General features: G+C 39.5%; 1 protein-coding gene across 2 annotated transcripts in view; it reads right to left on the bottom strand.

Annotated features, from left to right (window-relative positions):
* The window catches only part of EPRS1 (glutamyl-prolyl-tRNA synthetase 1), a 110276-nt gene that overhangs the window by 5290 nt on the left and 82173 nt on the right, over positions 1–22813 (bottom strand). For both annotated transcript variants that reach the window (XM_037823647.1, XM_037823639.1), the window contains one exon: positions 3546–3624. In XM_037823647.1, the coding sequence (XP_037679575.1) occupies positions 3546–3624 (79 nt within the window). The remainder of the gene's footprint in view (positions 1–3545; positions 3625–22813) is intronic.

Here is a 22813-nt window from a genome sequence, read left to right as displayed (position 1 = left end):
AACTGTGGTGTATACATACAATGGAATATTGAGTGACTTTGAGAATGAATGAAGTTGTGAGGTATGCAAGTAGGTGAATGGACCCTGATGACAGTATGTTGTGTGAAATAAACCAGAAATGAAAAGACAAACATTATAATGCCTCACAAATATGGACTAACTCTGAGATGTGCGAACTCTGAGAACTGAGAATTGAATCTGAGAGCACAGATTATCAGGGGAAGGTTTATGGTAAAGATTCCTATATTGTAAGCTCTTACAGTAGTCACATCTATTCCTCAGTTGTAAGGGCTATTTCTAAATTCTGAGATGCTGAGCTCTTGTGTATAACCTGGTCGGTCCCTGGAACTTCATGTATCTGTGTGATGTGACACCTGAGACTCCGAGCCAGAGTTCAGGAGCTTTGAATATCAGCATTACCCAATACAGCAAATGTTAAAGAGGCTGAAAAAGAGATCAGACTTCAGTTAGAGAAACAAACGAAATGGACTTGGTTAGGACTAAGTTAAACCATATTAAAGGGTAAAGGATGATACTGACAGTGTTTTAAAACTTCAACTTCTGTGTGAGACCAAAGAAGAAATGTTTATTTGGTGCAAAATCTATATTTTCTGTAGCACACCATGTAATTTAACTTGCATGGTCAGTTCATCGAAAAACCATAATTACGTGGAACTTTGAATAGGGAGTGAGATCTGGTTGGTTTGTACAGGTTAGTGTGAAGCCCTAATACATCCCAGAGTAATTTGGGAAGAGAATAAAAATATATATGCACAATCCCCTTGAGGGACTGGGGAAAAATGTGGAAATATTAAACTTCCCCACTTGGGGAATTACTGACATTCTCACAAGCATTGGGGACTACCAATTTAGAAGGCCAAGCCCTTGATCTTGGGGCTTGCCCTCATGAAGCTTGTTACTGCAAAAGAGAGGCTAAGCCTACTTATAATTGTACCTAAGAGTTACCCCCAGAGAACCTCTTTTGTTGCTCAAATATGGCCTCTCTCTCTAAGCCAACTCTGCAGGTAAACTCACTGCTCTCCCTCCTATGTGGGACATGACTCCCAGGGGTGTAAATCTCCCTGGCAACATGGGACAAGACTCCCAGGGAAGAACCTGGACTGGCATCACAGGAATGAGAAAGCCTTCTTGACCAAAAGGGGAAAGAGAAATGAAACAAAATAACATTTCAGTGACTGAAAGATTTCAAATGAAGTTGAGAGGACATTCTTGAGGTTATTCTTATGTGTTTATTATAGATATCCCTTGTTAGTTTTTAGTGTATTGGAATAGCTAAAAGGAAATACCTGAAACTGTTGAATTGCAACCTAGTAGCCCTGACTCTTGAAGATGACTGTATACCCATATAGCTTACACTTTGTAACTGTGTGACTGAGAAAACCGTGTGGCTTACGCTCCCTTTAGCCAGTCTATGGACAGATGAGGAGAAAAATGGGGACAAAAAGTAAATGAATAATAGGGAGAGAATGGCAGAAGAGAATGTTTGGGGGGTTCCTTTTTACCTTAATTTTTACTCTTTTTTTTTTTTCAGTAATGAAAATACTCAAAAATTTATTGTGGTGATGAAAGCACAACTATATAATGGTACTATAAATGACTGTACACTTTGGATGATAGTATGGTATGTGAATATATCTCAATAAAATTGAATTAAAAAAATAAAAGTATCTTAAAAAAGAAAGGACACTACAATCTGTAATTTCTTAAATTCTTTAGTAGAAACTCCTCATGGGAAGAAACCGTAATACTTGAAAATCACAGTAATCAACAACAGATTAGTAATATATGACAACTGTAAAAAATACACATTATTTATAGATAATATTTAATTTTGATTTAATTACAATCCTCCCTTTGGAACAACTTACTAAAAGCAAGCCCTATAAAGCAGATTAAAAAATCTTTCTTTTTTTCATTTATACCAACAGGGTGTAGAAAAATCAAACTTTCACCTACATTCACGTTCCAAAGCTCCCTTTCCTTTTTCCCTCCTAGCAAATACAATTTTATTTACAATGGCCTCAAAGGTCAGTCAACACATCTAAGCTGACCAATGTTGAGAAGAGGTGGTGGATAAACAAACTACTGAATATGAGAAATAAAGTTAATTTTCTGGCCACTATGTATTCCTTGGACATAAAACAACCATACTATATATTCTACGTGAGAAGAGATGATGAAATTTCTACAGTAGTTTATCTAATATTAGAATTAAGACATGATTCCACTAATACCTGCTGGGATTCACTTTTGTAAAAGCAATGGATTAACTGATAGTTAACTCTACTGATTTATTAACTCTTATGCAATGTCTTTAATAGACTAGATTACAAAGCTATCATATTTCTATAATAAAGAAAATTAAAAAATCTAATCCTTAAGTGGAATAGAAAGAAAATAATTATAAGTAAGTTACAGCAAGAGGTGCCTGTTCATTCTCTAGCCTTGAACTAGAAGTGGGACAATTTGAGTCAAGTGACAAATTATGGAACCCAGAAAGGTGGAAGATTACAAAGGAAATAAAGTAAGAAAAACAGAAAATTAAACACCAAAGAATTATGGTTCTAAAAGGATTCTGAGATTACCTATTTTGTGCTCATTTTACAGATTAATAAACTGAGAGCAGAGAGATTTAACTAGTTAACTAATTGCATTGTATTCTCAGCATAAATTGGGGTTGGGGGGGGTGGTTACACAAAGGAAAATGCACCAAACTGAGTGAGAAGAGGGATATAAACTTTAGTACCTGATTTGCTTCAGTATAGCTAGGGGTAATTCATTTAATTTTATGGCTGTGGTTTTCTCATGTGCACCATGGGGACGTAAGACTGACTGTATATTTAAATATGCACACCAGAATACTGGTTCATAATAGTTCATTCCAATAATTAATCATTTTGCAAATTAGGATCTCTTCCTTATGAAATTTAAAAGGTTAGGCTAAGAAAAGCTAAAAGCACATAAATACATAAAATACATTAACTACCTTATTAGGAAAACCTAAGTAGTTCTGAGAGAAGTATCCACCTGTTCTGAAAAAACAGGCTTAGACCTGAGCAATACAACTCTTCTCTCCATATTACTGAGAAAGTTCAATCAATTAAGCTCTGGATCAGGTCAGGGAATTGAAGAAACTGACTTTTCATCTTGTTTTAGGAATATGCGCTTTTAAACTAGAACAATGCTTACATCAGGAATTTACATCAAACTGAAACTAAATGAAAAATTTTAATAATAAAAGACTTCAGTGGTAATAAAGATACATGTTGTTTAGCTAGCATATCCAGCCTGAGAAAAAGTTTTTACATAATTAGTTCATAGTGTTATCTAAAAATGATATAATGTTGCAATGCTTTTAGAAATCAAATGAAAGATGAAGAGTATATAATGTTGAGTAACATATAATCCCTTTGTGTGACTGACCTTGAAAAAAGAATCACCATGCATAAATTCAGAGTCTTAAAATATTTAAAAAATATTTATTGAAACATTTTTATATTCAAAACTTTTTAGAAGTCTCTTACCTTTCCAGAATCTAGTACCTTCTGAAACTCTTCCATTGTGTTAGCTACCACCATATGAGTCTTGAGGTCTTCAGAAGCTCTAATAAAGATATTAGAAAGAATATACCATTTTTCTTACAAATGTGACAAAATGTAAAAACATATATAAGATAAACATGATACTTCAGTAAATCTCAGTTATCATTACATTACTGTGAGGACTTACCAAGCACACAATGGGTGATCATTATTTTTGTAACTGCTATTAAATTTCTACTGGTCAACATGCATGTCCTGGCTATTCTACTTACTAGCTACTAGAATCTGGTTATTTTTTTAAATTGTAGTAATATAAAAACAACCCAAAATTTCCCATTTTAACCAATTCAACTGTAATTCAGTAGTATTAATTACATTCACAATATTGTGCTACCATCACCAACACCCATTACTCAAACCTTGCATTACCTCAAACAGAAACTGTACCCATTAAGCAATAACTCCCCATTCCCCTCATCCCTTGGTTCTGGTTAACCATAATTTTGCTTTCTGTTCCTATGAATTTGCTTATTCTAGGTATTTCATATAAGTGAGATCATACAATATTTGTCTTTTTGTGTTTGGCTTATTTCACTCAAAATCTCTTCAAGATTCATCCATGTTGTAGCATGTATCAGAATTTCATTCCTTTTCATGGCTGAATAATATTTCATTGTATGTATAAACCAAGTTTTGTTTATCCACTGATCTGCTGATAGACACAGACTGATTTTGACTATTGTTAAGTAATGCTGCTATGAACACTGGTGTACAAATACCTGTTTGAGTCCCTGCTTTCTTGCTTTCAATTCTACTGTATGTATATCAAGATGTGGGATTGATGAGGTCACATGGTAATTCTATGTTCAACTTTCTGAGGAACTGTCAGCATGTATACCATTTTACAACCCCACCAATAGAGTACAAGGATTCTAATTTCTCTACATCCTCATCAATACTTGTTATTTTATTTTCTTTTTAATAATTGCTATTACAGTGAGTATGAAGTGTTGTCTCATGGTTTTGACTTGCATTTCCCAAATGACTAATGATGTGCTCAATGTGCTCATTGGCCATCTACATATCTTCTTTGAAAAAATGTCTATTCAAGCCCTTTGCCCATTTTTAAATTGGGTTGTCTTTTTGTTCTTGAGTTGTACAAGTTCCTTATATATTCTGGATATTAAACCCGTATTAGAAATATGGTTAGTAATTCTTTCTACCATCCTGTAGGTTGTCTTTTCACTTTCTTGATAATATCCTTTGACATACAAAAGTTTTTAATTTTGAGGAAGTCCATTTATCTATTTTTTTCTTTTGTTGCTTGTACTTTGGTGTCATATCTAAGAAATTACTGCCAAATTCAAGAGTATGAAAGTTTCTCTCTACGTTTTATTCTAAGAGTTTTATAGTTTTAGTGCTTATGTTTAGGTCCTTAATCCATTTTGAGTTTTTATTTGGTATATGGTGTGAGATAGGGGGTCCAACTTCATTCTTTTATTTGTGGATATCCGGGTTTCCCAATTCTGTTTGCTGAAGAGACTATTCTTTCCCCATTGAGTAAACCTGACAGTTGGCCAGAGATGTATGAGTTTGTTTCTCAAATTCTATTCCATTGATCCACATGTCTATCTTTATGCCAGTACCAGCCTATTTTAATTATTGTGGCTTTGTAGTAAGTTTTGAAATTAGAAGGTGTGAAACCTTCAATTTTGTTCTTCTTAGTTACTGATTTGGCTATCTGGGGCCGCTTGCAGTCCCATATGAATTTGAGGACTGACTTCTCATTTCTGCAAAAATGCTACTGGAGTTTTGATAGGCATTGACTGATACTGTATTATCTCTTTGGGTAATAATGACATCTCAGCAATATTAAGTCTTCCTATCAACAATCATGAGATGCCCTGCCATTTATTTAGATCTCCTTTAATTTCTCTTAGCAATGTTTTGTAGTTTTCAGTGTACAAGTTTTTCACCTCCTTGGTTAAATTTTTTCCTGGATATGTGGTTCTTTTAGATGCTACTGTGAACGAAATTGTTTTCATATTTCCTTTTCAGATTGTTTTTGCTAGCATATAGAAACTTATTTTTGTATGTTAATATTATAACTTGCAACTTTGCTGAATTCATATATTAGTTCTGGCAGTTTTCTTGTGGATTCTTTTGGGCTTTTACACACAGGATCATGCCATCTGATAACAGAGACAGTTTTACTTCTTCCTTTCCAATTCAGATGTCTTTTTATTTCTTTTTCCTGCCTTACCGCTCTTGCAAGAACTGTCAGAACAACGGTGAACAGCTATGGTGAAAGTGGGCATTCTTGTCTTGTTCCTGACCTTGGGGGACGGCTTTCAAGTTTTCACCAATGAGTATAATGTCAGCTGTCTGTTCTGCATCAACTGAGATGATCATGTGATTCTTCCCCTTCATTCTGTTAATGTGGTTTATTATATTGATTTCCTAATGTTGAATACCCATGCATTCCTGGAATAAACCTCACCTTGTCATGGTGTATTATGCTTTTAATATACTGTTGGATTCAATTTACTTCTATTTTGTTGAGAACTTTTATATCATATTCATAAAGGAAACTGGTCTACAGTTTTCTTTGTCAGTCTTTATCTGGCTTCGGTATCAGAATAATGCTAGGCTCACTGAAAGAATTAGGAAGAGTTCCTTCCTCTTCAGTTGTTTGGAAGAGTTCAAGAAAAGACTGGTGTTAATTCTTCCTTCAATGTTTGGTAAAATTCACCAGTGAAGCCATCTGTTCCTGTACTTCCCTTTGCTGGGAGATTTTTCTTTTTTCCTCTTAACTTTTTGGGAGGTTTTTGATTACCAATACAATCTCTTTACTTGTTATTGGGCTGTTGAGATCTTCTATTTTTTCTTGAGTCATGTAGGCAGGTTATGTGTTTCTAGGAATTTGGCAACTTCCTCTAAATTATCTAACTTGTTGGCTTATAATTGTTCATAATATTCTCTTATAATTCTTTTAGTTTCTACAAAATCAGTAGTAATGACCCTATTTTCACTTTGGAACGTAAGTTATTTGTATCTTCTCTTTTTTTTCAGTGTAGCTAAAAGTTTGTCAATTTTATTGATATTTTCAAAGTATGACTTTTGGTTTCATTCATATTCTCTCAATTGTTTTCTATTCTCTCTGCTCTAATTGTTATTATTTCCTTCCTTCTACCACCTTTAAATTTAGTTTGCTCATCTTTAGTTCCTCAGGATATGAAATTAGGTTATAGATCTGGTATTGATTTCTAGCTTCATTCCAGTGTCATTGGATAAGACGCTTCGTGTTGTAACAATCTTCTAAAATTTATTGAGACTTCTTTTGTGGCCTAACATATGGCCTATCCTGGAGAACAGTCCAGGTGCACTTGAGAAGAATGTAGTATTGCTCTGTGTGATGGTTAGGTTCACGTGTCAGCTTTGCCAGGTGATAGTACCCAGCTGTCTGGTCAAGCAAACACTGGACTAACAATTGCTGCGAGGACGTTTGTGGCTGGTTAATAAACCAACAGGCTGGTTTATTAAATCATCAGTCAACTGACTGCAGCTGTGACTGATGACTCACCAAAGGGCGTGTCTTCCACAATGAGAGAATGCAATTGGCTGGATTTAATCCAATTAATCAATTGAAGACCTATAAGCGAGACATAGGACCTTCACTTCTTCTTCGGCTGCCCAGTGAAGCGTTTCCTGAGGAGTTCGTCAAAGCTGCCAGTTCGTTTCCTGAGGAGTTCATCGGACATCTTCCTTGGAGTTGACAGTTTGCTAACTCTTCTACAGAATTTGGACATGTGCATACTCACAATTGCGTGAGTCACATTTACAAATTTTATAGTCATAGACACCTCTCATTGATTCTGTTTCCCTAGAGAACCCTACTAATACAACTTGGTATCGGGAGTGGTTATTGAGAAACAGAATCTTAAAATGGGCTTTTACAATTTGTTTTCTACTCTGATTAGATTCAAAGGCACTAATGACTCTATTTCCAATAATCAAGAGGGCACTGACAGTCCATGGCATGAGTTGGCAAAGGAGATACACAAAATAGCACTGTTTGATTCTCCTAATCATACTCTAGTATGAAGCAAGATTCTGGGTGACAGTGTTTTCGACACCTTCACAGAGTTTTGCAGAATTAAGAGGTATAATGATGTTGGCTGGCTGCTCTTAGATACTTCGGATAAAGTTGTAAGAGAAAGGGACGAGCTAAAGGCTTCAAATTCAAAACTTAAATGCGGTATGACAGATGTAAAGGTTTCTATGTGTGCCCTGAAAGAAAATCTTATCCCTGTGCCCGCAGACTTGAGGTTTCTGAAAACCAGACGCAGCCTCTCATTGTGCCAATAGCAGATTTACAATGTAAACTAAAATCTCAACCTCTCAGGGTGTCTGCTGTTAAAGTAAAGGCACTGACTGGAAAAGAATGGGATCCCGAAACTTGTGATGGGGACATACAGATTGATAATAATAGCAGTGAGGACACTGGAACCCTGGATTCTGCTGAGACATTATTAGATTCACCTGTAGAGGGCTGTCCTGAGGAAACAGCTTCCCCATCTCCAGTTTGCCCTAAGCAGCCTGCCATCCAACCCCCACCTAAAGAGATTAACCCTTCAGTGCCTGCTAATCCTGTAATCACCTCCCCTGAGGAAGCAGCCCTCACTCCTCTGGAGAGATTAATCCTGTTTTAAGAGATGAAAATGCAACAGAATGTCCTGAGGTAAATGGCTTGACGGATAATTCTAACTCTTTTCATGACCAACCCCCCACCACCAGTCTTTGCTTCAAAACCTATAACTATGGGAGGCGGGGCAAGATGGCGGACTGGTGAGCTGTATGTTTTAGTTATTCCTCCAGGAAAGTAGGTAGAAAGCCAGGAACTGCGTGGACTGGACACCACAGAGCAATCTGACTTTGGGCATACTTCATACAACACTCATGAAAACGTGGAACTGCTGAGATCAGCGAAATCTGTAAGTTTTTGCGGCCAGGGGACCCGCGCCCCTCCCTGCCAGGCTCAGTCCCATGGGAGGAGGGGCTGTCAGCTCCGGGAAGGAGAAGGGAGAACTGCAGTGGCAGCCCTTATCGGAAACTCATTCTACTGATCCAAACTCCAACCATAGATAGACTGAGACCAGACACCAGAGAATCTGAGAGCAGCCACCCCAGCAGAGAGGAGACAGGCATAGAAAAAAAACAACACGAAAAACTCCAAAATAAAAGCGGAGGATTTTTGGAGTTCTGGTGAACACAGAAAGGGGAAGGGCAGAGCTCAGGCCCTGAGGCTCATATGCAAATCCCAAAGAAAAGCTGATCTCTCCGCCCTGTGGACCTTTCCTTAATGGCCCTGGTAGCTTTGTCTCTTAGCATTTCAATAACCCATTAGATCTCTGAGGAGGGCCCTTTTTTCTCTTTTAATCCTTTTTTCTTTTTCTAAAACAATTACTCTAAGAAGCCCAATACAGAAAGCTTCAAAGACTTGCAATTTGGGCAGGTCAAGTCAAGAGCAGAACTAAGAGAGCTCTGAGACAAAAGGGAATAATCCAGTGGCTGAGAAAATTCACTAAACACCACAACTTCCCAAGAAAAGGGGGGTGTCCGCTCACAGCCATCATCCTGGTGGACAGGAAACACTCCTGCCCATCGCCAGCCCCATAGCCCAGAGCTGCCACAGACAACCCAGTGTGACGGAAGTGCTTCAAATAACAGGCACACACCACAAAACTGGGCGTGGACATTAGCCTTCCCTGCAACCTCAGCTGATTGTCCCAGAGTTGGGAAGGTGGAGCAGTGTGAATTAACAAAGCCCCATTCAGCCATCATTTCAGCAGACTGGGAGCCTCCCTACACAGCCCAGCAGCCCAGAACTGCCCTGGGGGGACGGCACTCACCTGTGACATAGCATAGTCATCCCTCAACAGAGGACCTGGGGTGCATGGCCTGGAAGAGGGGCCCACTTGCAAGTCTCAGGAGCCATATGCCAATACCAAGGACTTGTGGGTCAGTGGCAGAGACAAACTGTGGCAGGACTGAACTGAAGGATTAGACTATTGCAGCAGCTTTAAAACTCTAGGATCACCAGGGAGATTTGATTGTTAGGGCCACCCCCCCTCCCTGACTGCCCAGAAACACGCCCCATATACAGGGCAGGCAACACCAACTACACACGCAAGCTTGGTACAGCAATTGGACCCCACAAGACTCACTCCCCCACTCACCAAAAAGGCTAAGCAGGGGAGAACTGGCTTGTGGAGAACAGGTGGCTCGTGGATGCCACCTGCTGGTTAGTTAGAGAAAGTGTACTCCACGAAGCTGTAGATCTGATAAATTAGAGATAAGGACTTCAATTGGTCTACAAATCCTAAAAGAACCCTATCAAGTTCAGCAAATGCCACGAGGCCAAAAACAACAGAAAATTATAAAGGATATGAAAAAACCAGACGATATGGATAACCCAAGCCCAAGCACCCAAATCAAAAGATCAGAAGAGACACAGCACCTAGATCAGCTACTCAAAGAACTAAAGATGAACAATGAGACCATAGTACGGGAGACAAAGGAAATCAAGAAGACCCTAGAAGAGCATAAAGAAGACATTGCAAGACTAAATAAAAAAATGGATGATCTTATGGAAATTAAAGAAACTGTTGACCAAATTAAAAAGATTCTGGACACTCATAGTACAATACTAGAGGAAGTTGAACAACGAATCAGTGACCTGGAAGATGACAGAATGGAAAATGAAAGCATAAAAGAAAGAATGGGGAAAAAAATTGAAAAAATTGAAATGGACCTCAGGGATATGATAGATAATTTGAAACGTCCAAATATAAGACTCATTGGTGTCCCAGAAGGGGAAGAAAAGGGTAAAGGTCTAGGAAGAGTATTCAAAGAAATTGTTGGGGAAAACTTCCCAAATCTTTTAAACAACATAAATACACAAATCATAAATGCTCAGCGAACTCCAAAGAGAATAAATCCAAATAAACCCACTCCGAGACATATACTGATCACACTGTCAAACACAGAAGAGAAGGAGCAAGTTCTGAAAGCAGCAAGAGAAAAGCAATTCACCACATACAAAGGAAACAGCATAAGACTAAGCAGTGACTACTCAGCAGCCACCATGGAGGCGAGAAGGCAGTGGCATGATATATTTAAAATTCTGAGTGAGAAAAATTTCCTGCCAAGAATACTTTATCCAGCAAAGCTCTCCTTCAAATTTGAGGGAGAGCTTAAATTTTTCACAGACAAACAAATGCTGAGAGAATTTGCTAACAAGAGACCTGCCCTACTGGAGATACTCAAGGGAGCCCTACAGACAGAGAAACAAAGAAAGGACAGAGAGACTTGGAGAAAGGTTCAGTACTAAAGAGATTCGGTATGGGTACAATAAAGGATATTAATAGACAGAGGGGAAAAATATGACAAACATAAACCAAAGGATAAGATGGCTGATTCAAGAAATGCCTTCACGGTTATAACGTTGAATGTAAATGGATTAAACTCCCCAATTAAAAGATATAGATAAGCAGAATGGATCAAAAAAAAATGAACCATCAATATGTTGCATACAAGAGAATCATCTTAGACACAGGGACACAAAGAAACTGAAAGTGAAAGGATGGAAAAAAATATTTCATGCAAGCTACAGCCAAAAGAAAGCACGTGTAGCAATATTAATCTCAGATAAAATAGAATTCAAATGCAGGGATATTTGAGAGACAAAGAAGGCCACTACATACTAATAAAAGGGGCAATTCAACATGAAGAAATAACAATCGTAAATGTCTATGCACCCAATCAAGGTGCCACAAAATACATGAGAGAAACACTGGCAAAACTAAAGGAAGCAATTGATGTTTCCACAATAATTGTGGGAGACTTCAACACATCACTCTCTCCTATAGATAGATCAACCAGACAGAAGACCAATAAGGAAATTGAAAACCTGAACAATCTGATAAATGAATTAGATTTAACAGACATATACAGGACATTACATCCCAAATCACCAGGATACACATACTTTTCTAGTGCTCACGGAACTTTCTCCAGAATAGATCATATGCTGGGACATAAAACAAGCCTCAATAAATTTAAAAAGATTGAAATTATTCAAAGCACATTCTCTGACCACAATGGAATACAATTAGAAGTCAATAACCATCAGAGACTTAGAAAATTCACAAATACCTGGAGGTTAAACAACACACTCTTAAACAATCAGTGGGTTAAAGAAGAAATAGCAAGAGAAATTGCTAAATATATAGAGACAAATGAAAATGAGAACACAACATACCAAAACCTATGGGATGCAGCAAAAGCAGTGCTAAGGGGGAAATTTATAGCACTGAACGCATATATTAAAAAGGAAGAAAGAGCCAAAATCAAAGAAATAATGGATCAACTGAAGAAGCTAGAAAATGAACAGCAAACCAATCCTAAACCAAGTAGAAGAAAAGAAATAACAAGGATTAAAGCAGAAATAAATGACATAGAGAACAAAAAAAAATAGAGAGGATAAATATCACCAAAAGTTGGTTCTTTGAGAAGATCAACAAGACTGACAAGCCCCTAGGTAGACTGACAAAATCAAAAAGAGAGAAGACCCATGTAAACAAAATAATGAATGAAAAAGGTGACATAACTGCAGATCCTGAAGAAATTAAAAAAATTATCAGAGGATATTATGAACAACCGTATGGCAACAAACTGGATAATGTAGAAGAAATGGACAATTTCCTGGAAACATATGAACAACCTAGACTGACCAGAGAAGAAATAAAAGACCTCAACCAACCCATCACAAGCAAAGAGATCCAATCAGTCATCAAAAATCTTCCCACAAATAAATGCCCAGGGCCAGATGGCTTCACAGGGGAATTCTACCAAACTTTCCAGAAAGAACTGACACCAATCTTACTCAAACTCTTTCAAAACATTGAAGAAAATGGAACACTACCTAACTCATTTAATGAAGCTAACATCAATCTAATACCAAAACCAGGCAAAGATGCTACAAAAAAGGAAAACTACCGGCCAATCTCCCTAATGAATATAGATGCAAAAATCCTCAACAAAATACTTGCAAATCGAATCCAAAGACACATTAAAAAAATCATACACCATGACCAAGTGGGGTTCATTCCAGGCATGCAAGGATGGTTCAACATAAGAAAAACAATCAATGTATTACAACACATTAACAAGTCAAAAGGGAAAAATCAATTGATCATCTCAATAGATGCTGAAAAAGCATTTGACAAAATCCAACATCCCTTTTTGATAAAAACACTTCAAAAGGTAGGAATTGAGGGAAACTTCTTTAATATGATAAAGAGCATATATGAAAAACCCACAGCCAGCATAGTACTCAATGGTGAGAGACTGAAAGCCTTCCCTCTAAGATCAGGAACAAGACAAGGATGCCCGCTGTCACCACTGTTATTCAACATTGTGCTGGAAGTGCTAGCCAGGGCAATCCGGCAAGACAAAGAAATACAAGGCATCCAAATTGGAAAAGAAGAAGTAAAACTGTCATTGTTTGCAGATGATATGATCTTATATCTAGAAAACCCTGAGAAATCGACGATACAGCTACTAGAGCTAATAAACAAATTTAGCAAAGTAGCGGGATACAAGATTAATGCACATAAGTCAGTAATGTTTCTATATGCTTGAAATGAACAAACTGAAGAGAGACACTCAAGAAAAAGATACCATTTTCAATAGCAACTAAAAAAATCAAGTACCTAGGAATAAACTTAACCAAAGACGTAAAATACCTATACAAAGAAAACTACATAACTCTACTAAAAGAAATAGAAGGGGACCTTAAAAGATGGAAAAATATTCCATGTTCATGGATAGGAAGGCTAAATGTCATTAAGATGTCAATTCTACCCAAACTCATCTACAGATTCAATGCAATCCCAATCAAAATTCCAACAACCTACTTTGCAGACTTGGAAAAGCTAGTTATCAAATTTATTTGGAAAGGGAAGATGCCTCGAATTGCTAAAGACACTCTAAAAAAGAAAAACGAAGTGGGAGGACTTACACTCCCTGACTTTGAAGCTTATTATAAAGCCACAGTTGCCAAAACAGCATGGTACTGGCACAAAGATAGACATATAGATCAATGGAATCGAATTGAGAATTCAGAGAGAGACCCTCAGATCTATGGCCGACTGATCTTTGATAAGGCCCCCAAAGTCACTGATCTGAGTCATAATGGTCTTTTCAAAAAATGGGGCTGGGAGACTTGGATATCCATATCTAAAAGAATGAGAGAGGACCCCTACCTCACCCCCTACACAAAAATTAACTCAAAATGGACCAAAGATCTCAATATAAAAGAAAGTACCATAAAACTCCTAGAAGATAATGTAGGAAAACATCTTCAAGACCTTGTATTAGGCAGCCACTTCCTAGACTTTACACCCAAAGCACAAGCTACAAAAGAGAAAATAGATAAATGGGAACTCCTCAAGCTTAGAAGTTTCTGCACCTCAAAGGAATTTCTCAAAAAGGTAAAGAGGCAGCCAACTCAATGGGAAAAAATTTTTGGAAACCATGTATCTGACAAAAGACTGATATCTTGCATATATAAAGAAATCCTACAACTCAATGACAATAGTACAGACAGCCCAATTATAAAATGGGCAAAAGATATGAAAAGACAGTTCTCTGAAGAGGAAATACAAATGGCCAAGAAACACATGAAAAAATGTTCAGCTTCACTAGCTATTAGAGAGATGCAAATTAAGACCACTATGAGATACCATTTAACACCGGTTAGAATGGCTGCCATTAAACAAACAGGAAACTACAAATGCTGGAGGGGATGTGGAGAAATTGGAACTCTTACTCATTGTTGGTGGGACTGTATAATGGTTCAGCCACTCTGGAAGTCAGTCTGGCAGTTCCTTAGAAAACTAGATATAGAATTACCATTCGATCCAGCGATTGCACTTCTCGGTATATACCCGGAAGGTCGGAAAGCAGTGACACGAACAGATATCTGCACGCCAATGTTCATAGCAGCATTATTCACAATTGCCAAGAGATGGAAACAACCCAAATGTCCTTCAACAGATGAGTGGATAAATAAAATGTGGTATATACACACGATGGAATACTACGCGGCAGTAAGAAGGAACGATCTGGTGAAACATATTACAACATGGATGAACCTTGAAGACATAATGCTGAGCGAAATTAGCCAGGCACAAAAAGAGAAATATTATATGCTACCGCTAATGTGAACTTTCAAAAATGTAAAACAAATGGTTTGTAATGTAGAATGTAGGGGAACTAGCAATAGAGAGCAATTAAGGAAGGGGAAACAATAATCCAAGAAGAACAGATAAGCTATTTAACGTTCTGGGGATGCCCAGGAATGACTATGGTCTGTTAATTTCTGATGGATATAGTAGGAACAAGTTCACAGAAATGTTGCTATATTATGTAACTTTCTTGGGGTAAAGTAGGAACATGTTGGAATTTAAGCAGTTATCTTAGGTTAGTTGTCTTTTTCTTACTCCCTTGTTATGGTCTCTTTGAAATGTTCTTTTATTGTATGTTTGTTTTCTTTTTAAGTTTTTTTTCATACAGTTGATTTAAAAAAGAAGGGAAAGTTAAAAAAGAAAAACAAGGGAAAAAAAAAAAGATGTGTAGTGCCCCCTTGAGGAGCCTGTGGAGAATGCAGGGGTATTCACCTACCCCACCTCCATGGTTGCTAACATGACCACATACATAGGGGACTGGTGGTTTGATGGGTTGAGCCCTCTACCATAAGTTTTACCCTTGGGAAGACGGTTGCTGCAAAGGAGAGGCTAGGCCTCCCTATGGTTGTGCCTAAGAGCCTCCTCACGAATGCCTCTTTGTTGCTCAGATGTGGCCCTCTGTCTCTGGCTAAGCCAACTTGAAAGGTGAAATCACTGCCCTCCCCCCTACGTGGGATCAGACACCCAGGGGACTGAATCTCCCTGGCAACGTGGAATATGACTCCCGGGGAGGAATGTAGACCCGGCATCGTGGGACGGAGAACATCTTCTTGACCAAAAGGGGGATGTGAAAGGAAATGAAATAAGCTTCAGTGGCAGAGAGATTCCAAAAGGAGCCGAGAGGTCACTCTGGTGGGCACTCTTACGCACAATTTAGACAATCCTTTTTAGGTTCCAAAGAATTGGGGTAGCTGGTGGTGGATACCTGAAACTATCAAACTACAACCCAGAACCCATGAATCTCGAAGACAGTTGTATAAAAATGTAGCTTATGAGGGGTGACAATGGGATTGGGAAAGCTATAAGGACCACACTCCACTTTGTCTAGTTTATGGATGGATGAGTAGAAAAATAGTGGAAGGAAACAAACAGACAAAGGTACCCAGTGTTCTTTTTTACTTTAATTGCTCTTTTTCACTCTAATTATTATTCTTGTTATTTTTGTGTGTGTGCTAATGAAGGTGTCAGGGATTGATTTAGGTGATGAATGTACAACTATGTAATGGTACTGTAAACAATCGAAAGTATGATTTGTTTTGTATGACTGCATGGTATGTGAATATATCTCAATAAAATGAAGATTAAAAAAAAAAAAAAAAGGCAGAATTCCTAGTTGTACCCTTCTATGCCTGATATTGCCTTTTGGATCCTATTCTTTTAGAGTATACTTATATATCAGTATTCTGTTTAAAATGTTGCCTCCAATGTAAAATAGAAATAAAGTTTGACCATGAAAAACAAACAAACAAACAAACAAAAAAAACCTATAACTAGACCAAAGTCCCAACAGGTCCCGAAGGGTGAGGTACAAAGTGTGACCCATGAGGAAGTATGCTATACTCCAAAAGAACTGTATGAGTTTTCCAACTTATACAGACAGAAACCAGGGGAATATGTGTGGGAATGGATATTGAGAGTGTGGGATAATGGTGGAAGGAATATAAGGTTGGATCAGGCTGAATTTACTGATATGGGCCCACTAAGCAGAGATTCTGCATTCAATGTTGTAACTTGAGGGGTTAGAAAGGGTGTTAACAGTCTGGGTGGCTGTCTGAAACATGGATCAAAAGGTGGCCAGCATTACCAGAGGTTGAAATGTCAGAACTGCCCTGGTACAATGTGGAGGAGGGGATTCAAAGGCTTAGAGAGATTGGAATGTTAGAGTGGATTTATCATGGACGACCTGCTCACACACCCCTGGAATGCCCAGAGGACACACCTTTTACCAGAACTGTGAGGAATAAATTTGTGAGACTGGCTCCATCATCCCTGAAGAGCTCTGTAGTTGCCCTTCTCTATAGGTCAGATATTACTGTAGGAACTGCTGTCACTGAACTGGAATCCTTAAACACAATGGGGATAATCGGGTCCCGAGTCAGCAGAAGCCAAGTGGCTGCAGTTAATCGCCACAGACAAGGTGGGCGTGGCTACCATAACGGAAAACAGGCTCAAAGCACTAGTCAAAGTAATATGACTCGCAGAGACTTATGGCGTTGGCTAGTGGATCATGGAGTACCAAGAAGTAAAATAGATGGGCAATCGACTAAATTCTTGTTTGAACTGTATAGGCAGAAGAATTCTAGGTCACGTGAACAAAAGTCTCCCCTGAATTACAAAAACAGAGAGTCATGGCCCCTTAATCAAATCCCAGACTTGAGACAGTTTACAGATCCAGAGCCCCCTGAATGAAGGGAAGGCCAGGTACCCTTGGGGAAGGACCCTGTTACACTGCCAAAAATTTATACTGTTAATCTTCCTCCCAGCCTTCCCCAGGGGGACCTACAGCCTTTTACCAGGGTAACTGTGCATTGGGGAAAAGGAAATGATATTTTGTGGATTATAAAACACTGGTTCAGAAGTGACATTAATTCCCAGAGACCCAAAACGTCACTCTGGTCCACCAGTCAGAGTTGGGGCTTATGGACATCAGGTGATTGATGGAGTTTTAGCTCAGGTCCGTCTCACAGTGGGTCCAGTGGGTCCCCAGACCCATTCTGTGGTTATTTCCCCAGTGTCAGAATGCATAATTGGAACAGACATTCTCAGCAACTGGCAGAATCCTCACATTGGTTCCTGACTCGTGGAGTGGGGGCTATTATTGTGGGAAAGACCAAGTGGAAGCCACTAAAACTGCCCCTGCCTAGCAAAACAGTGAGCCAGAAGCAATGCCAGATTCCTGGAGAGATTGCAGAGATTAATACCACTCTTAAGGACTTGAAGGATGCAGGGGTGGTGATTCCCACCACATCCCCATTCAGCTCTCCCATTTGGCCTGTGCAGAAAACAGATGGGTCTTGGAGGATGACAGTGGATTGTCATAAGCTTAACCAGGTGGTGACTCCAATTGCAGCTGCTGTCCCAGATGTGGTATCATTGCTTGAGCAAATCAACACATCCCCTGGTACCTGGTATGCAGCTATTGAGCTGACAAATGCTTTTTTCTCAATTGCTGTCAGTAAGAACCACCAGAAACAGTCTGGTTTCAGCTAGCAAGGCCAGCAGTTTACATTCACTGTGCTACCTCAGGGTTATATCAACTCTCCAGCCCTATGTCATAATATTGTCCACAGGAATCTTGATTGTTTCTCCCTCCCACAAGATATCACACTGGTCCATTGTATTGATGATATCATGTTGACTGAACCTAGTGAGCAAGAAATAGCAACTACTCTAGATTTGTTGGTAAGGTATTTGCATGGCAGAGGATGGGAGATAAATCTAACAAAAATACAGGGGCCTTCCACCTCAGTAAAATTTCTAGGTGTCCAGTGGTGTGGGGCCTGTCGAGATATTCCTTCTAAGGTGAAGGATAAGCTGTTGCATCTGGCCCCTGCTACAACCAAAATAGAAGCACAAAGCTTACCTGGCCTCTTTGGATTTTGGAGACAGCATAGGCCTCATTTAGGTGTGCTGCTCCGGCCCATTTACCTAGTGACCAGAAAAGCTTCTAGTTTTGAGTGGGGACTGGAACAAGATGAGGCTCTGCGACAGGTCCAGGCTGCTGTGCAAGCCGCTCTGCCGCTTGGGCCATGTGATCCAGCTGACCCAATGGTGCTGGAAGTGTCAGTGGCAAATAGAGATGCTGTTTGGAGCCTTTGGCAGGCTCCTATAGGAAAATCACAACGCAGGCCCTTAGGATTTTGGAGTAAAGCTTTACCATCCTCTGCAGATAACTACTCTCCATTTGAGAAACAGCTGTTGGCCTGCTACTGGGCCTTAGTAGAGACAGAACACTTAACCATGGGCCACCAAGTTACCATGAGACCTGAGTTATCTATCATGAGCTGGGGATTATCTGACCCACCAAGCCATAAAGTTGGGTGTGCACAGCAGCACTCCATCATAAAATGGAAATGGTATATACGAGATAGAGCTCGAGCAGGTCCTGAAGGTACAAGTAGGTTACATGAGGAAGTGGCCCAAATGCCCACGGCCCCCACTCCTTCCATCTTACCTTCTCTTTCCCAACCCACAGCTATGGCATCTTGGGGAGTTCCTCACAATCAGTTGAAGAGAAAACTCAGGCCTGGTTTACAGATGGTTCTGCACGATATGCAGGCACTACCCGAAAGTGGACAGCTGCAACACTGCAGCCCCTTTCTGGGATGTCCCTGAAGGACAGTGGTGAGGGGAAATCCTCCCAGTGGGCAGAACTTCGAGCAGTGCACCTGGTTGTTCACTTTGCTTGGAAGGAGAACTGGCCAGAGCTGCATTTGTATACTGATTCCTGGGCTGTTGCTAATGGATTGGCTGGATGGTCAGGGACTTGGAAGGAACATGATTGGAAGATTGGGGACAAAGAAGTCTGGAGAAGGGATGTGGATAGACCTTTCCGAGTGGGCAAACAACATGAAGATATTTGTGTCCCATGTGAATGCTCACCAGAGGGTGACTTCAGCAGAAGATTTTAATAACCAAGTGGATAAAATGACCTGTTTGGTGGATACAAATCAGCCTTTTTCCCTAGCAACTCCTGTCATTGCCCAATGGGCTCATGAACAAAGCGGTCATGGTGGAAGGGATGGAGGTTATGCATAGGCTCAGCAACATGGACTTCCACTCACCAAGGCTGACCTGGCCAGAGCCACTGCTGAGTGTCCAATCTGCCAGCAGTAGAGACCCACACTCAGTCTCTGATATGGCGCCATTCCCCGAGGTGATCAGCCTGCTACCTGGTGGCAGGTTGATTACACTGGACCACTTCCATCGTGGAAGGGGCAGTGATTTGTTCTTACTGGAATAGACACATTCTCCGGATATGTGTTTGCCTTCCCTGCACGACATGCTTCTGCCAAAACTACCATTCGTGGACTTACAGAATGCCTTATCCACCATCATGGTATTCCACATAGCATTGCTTCTGACCAAGGAACCCACTTCACAGCAAATGAAGTGAGGGAATGGACACATGTCATGGAATTCTGTAGTCTTACCATGTTCCCCACCATCCAAAGGCAGCTGGGTTGACAGAACGGTGGAATGGCCTGTTGAAGACTCAATTACGGCGCCAACTAGGTGGCAATACCTTCCACGGTTGGGGCAGTGTTCTCCAGGAGGCTGTGTATGCTCTGAATCAGCGTCCACTCTATGGTGCTGTTTCTCCCATAGCCAAGATTCACGGGTCCAGGAATCAAGGGGTGGAAACAGGAGTGGCACCACTCACTATCACTCATAGTGATCCACTAGGGAAATTTTTGCTTCCTGTCCCTGCAAGCTTAAGCTCTGTTGGTCTACAGGTCTTGGTTCCAAAAGGAGGAGTGCTTCCACCAGGTAACACAACAATAATCCCATTGAATTGGAAGTTAAGACTTCCAGCTGGCCACTTTGGTCTTCTTATGCCTCTGAATCAACAAGCAAGGAAGGGGATTACGGTACTGGCTGGGGTGATTGATCAAGGTGAAATAGCACTGCAACTACACAATGGAAGTAAAGAGTTTTCCTGGAATACAGGAGATCCCCTAGGGTGTCTCATAGTACTACCATGCCCTGTGATTAAAGTAAATGAAAACTGCAACAACTCAATCCAGGCAGGACTACCAATGGCCAAGAAACTTCACGAATGAAGGTTTGGGTCACCCCACCAGGTAAAGAACCATGGCCAGCTGAAGTGCTTGCTGAGGGTAAAGGGAACATGGAATGAGTAGTGGAAGAAGGTAGTGATAAATATGAACTACGGCCACGTGACCAGTTACAGAAACGAGGACTATGATGGCATGAATATTTCCTCCTTGTTTTGTTATCATTACATTTGTATTTGTCTGTAAAGCAAATATCTTTGCTTTCTTCTCTGTCTTATCCCCTTATCACATGGCATAACCAGTACTGTTCATTTTGCTGTATTTAAGCTAAAGGAAATCAATTTTAAGAGCTAATGTCACCCAAGGACTTGCATTCTATCCTGGAGAGATTTAGTGCATTTCCAGTTGTATGCTGCACAGTGGAGTATTGTTAGGCAAAATAAATGTGTTATTGTTATCTACTTAGAGATAAAGTATGGTTTTAGGTGATGTGTATAACTGCCAAGTTGACAAGGGGTGGACTGTGATGGTTAGGTTCACATGTCAACTTGGCCAGGTGATGGTACCCAGCTGTCTGGTCAAGCAAACACCGGCCTAACAATTGCTGTGAGGACGTTTGTGGCTGGTTAATAAACCAACAAGCTGGTTTATTAAATCATCAGTCAATTGACTGCAGCTGTGACTGATGACTCACCAAAGGGCATGTCTTCCACAATGAAGAGAATGCAATTGGCTGGATTTAATCCAATTACTCAGTTGAAGACTTACAAGCGAGACAGTTAGAGGACCTTCACTACTTCTTCGGCTGCCCAGCGAAGCGTTTCCTGAGGAGTTTGTCAAAGTTGCCAGTTCGTTTCCTGAGGAATTCATTGAACACGTTCATCGAAGATCCCAGTTCATTTCCTAAGGAGTTCATCAAAGTTGCTGGTTCGTTTCCTAAGGAGTTCATTGGACATCTTCCTTGGAGTTGACAGTTTGCTGACTGCTCTATAGAATTTGGACTTTTGCATACCCACAATTGCGTGAGTCACTTTTATAAATTTTATAGACACTGCTCATTGATTGTTTCCCTCGAGAACCCTAACTAATACACTCTATAAATGACTGTCAGGTGTAGTTTCTTTCTAGGTATTGTTCAAGTTCAGTTTCCTTATTGATCATCTGTTTAGATGCCTTATCCATTATTGAGGTTTCAACCATTATTGTATAACTATTTTTTCTTTCAGTTTTGTCAAGCTTGCGTCATGTATTTTGGGGCTCTTTGATTAGATGCATATATGTTTATAACTATTATATTATCTTGGTGGTGAGATTCTTTTACTTCTATCTCTTGTTACTGATTTTGATTTAAAATCTATATTGTCCAATATTAGGATAGCCACCTGGCTTTCTTTTGGTTTCTATTTTTATGGAACATTTTTTCCAATCTTTCACTTTTAAACTTTTTGTGTCTTTGGGTATAAGATGAATCTCTTCTAACAATGTATAGTTGGATCATGCTTATTTCCCCATTCTACCAATCTATGCCTTTTGACTGGAGAGATTAATTTATACAAAATAATTACTGAGAAGGGAGGACTTACTATAGCCATTTTGTCCTGTTTCTTGTAAGTCTTATACCTTTTGTGTCCCTCTTTTCCTTTATTGCAGTGTTCTTTTGTGTATAGGTGATCTTTTGTGATATAACTGACCACTTTTTATTTCTTTTCTGCGTGTATTTTAGGTACTTCCTTTGTGGTCGACATGAAGTTTTACATTCAACATCCTAATGTAAAACAAATTAGTTTGAAATGATACCAACTTAACTTCAATAGCATATACAATATCTCCTCCCTCAGCAACCCTCTCTATATTGTTCTTGTCACACACTTCCTCTTTATATTTGTGTGCCTAATAACATAAAAATATGACTATGTCTTACAGCATTTCTATTTAAAATCTCGTAAGAGATAAAAAGGAGAGCCACATACCAAGAATACAATACTGGCATTTGTATTTGCCGATGTAGTTATCTTTATTGAAGACCTTCCTTTCTTCATATGGCTCTGAGCTACTGCCTAGTGGCCTTCCTTTCCTTTCAAAATGAAGAACTACCTTTAGCATTTCATGTAGGTCAGGTCTAGTGGTGACACACTCTCTCAACTTTTGTTTATCTGTGAATGTCTTAATCTCTCCCTTATTTGTGAAGGACAGTTTTGCT

This window comes from Choloepus didactylus, chromosome 2, assembly GCF_015220235.1.
Source record: "Choloepus didactylus isolate mChoDid1 chromosome 2, mChoDid1.pri, whole genome shotgun sequence".
NCBI classification, from domain to species: Eukaryota; Metazoa; Chordata; class Mammalia; order Pilosa; family Megalonychidae; genus Choloepus; species Choloepus didactylus.
Note: the sequence above shows the minus strand (reverse complement) of the source record. Positions and strands in the feature narration are given on the sequence as shown.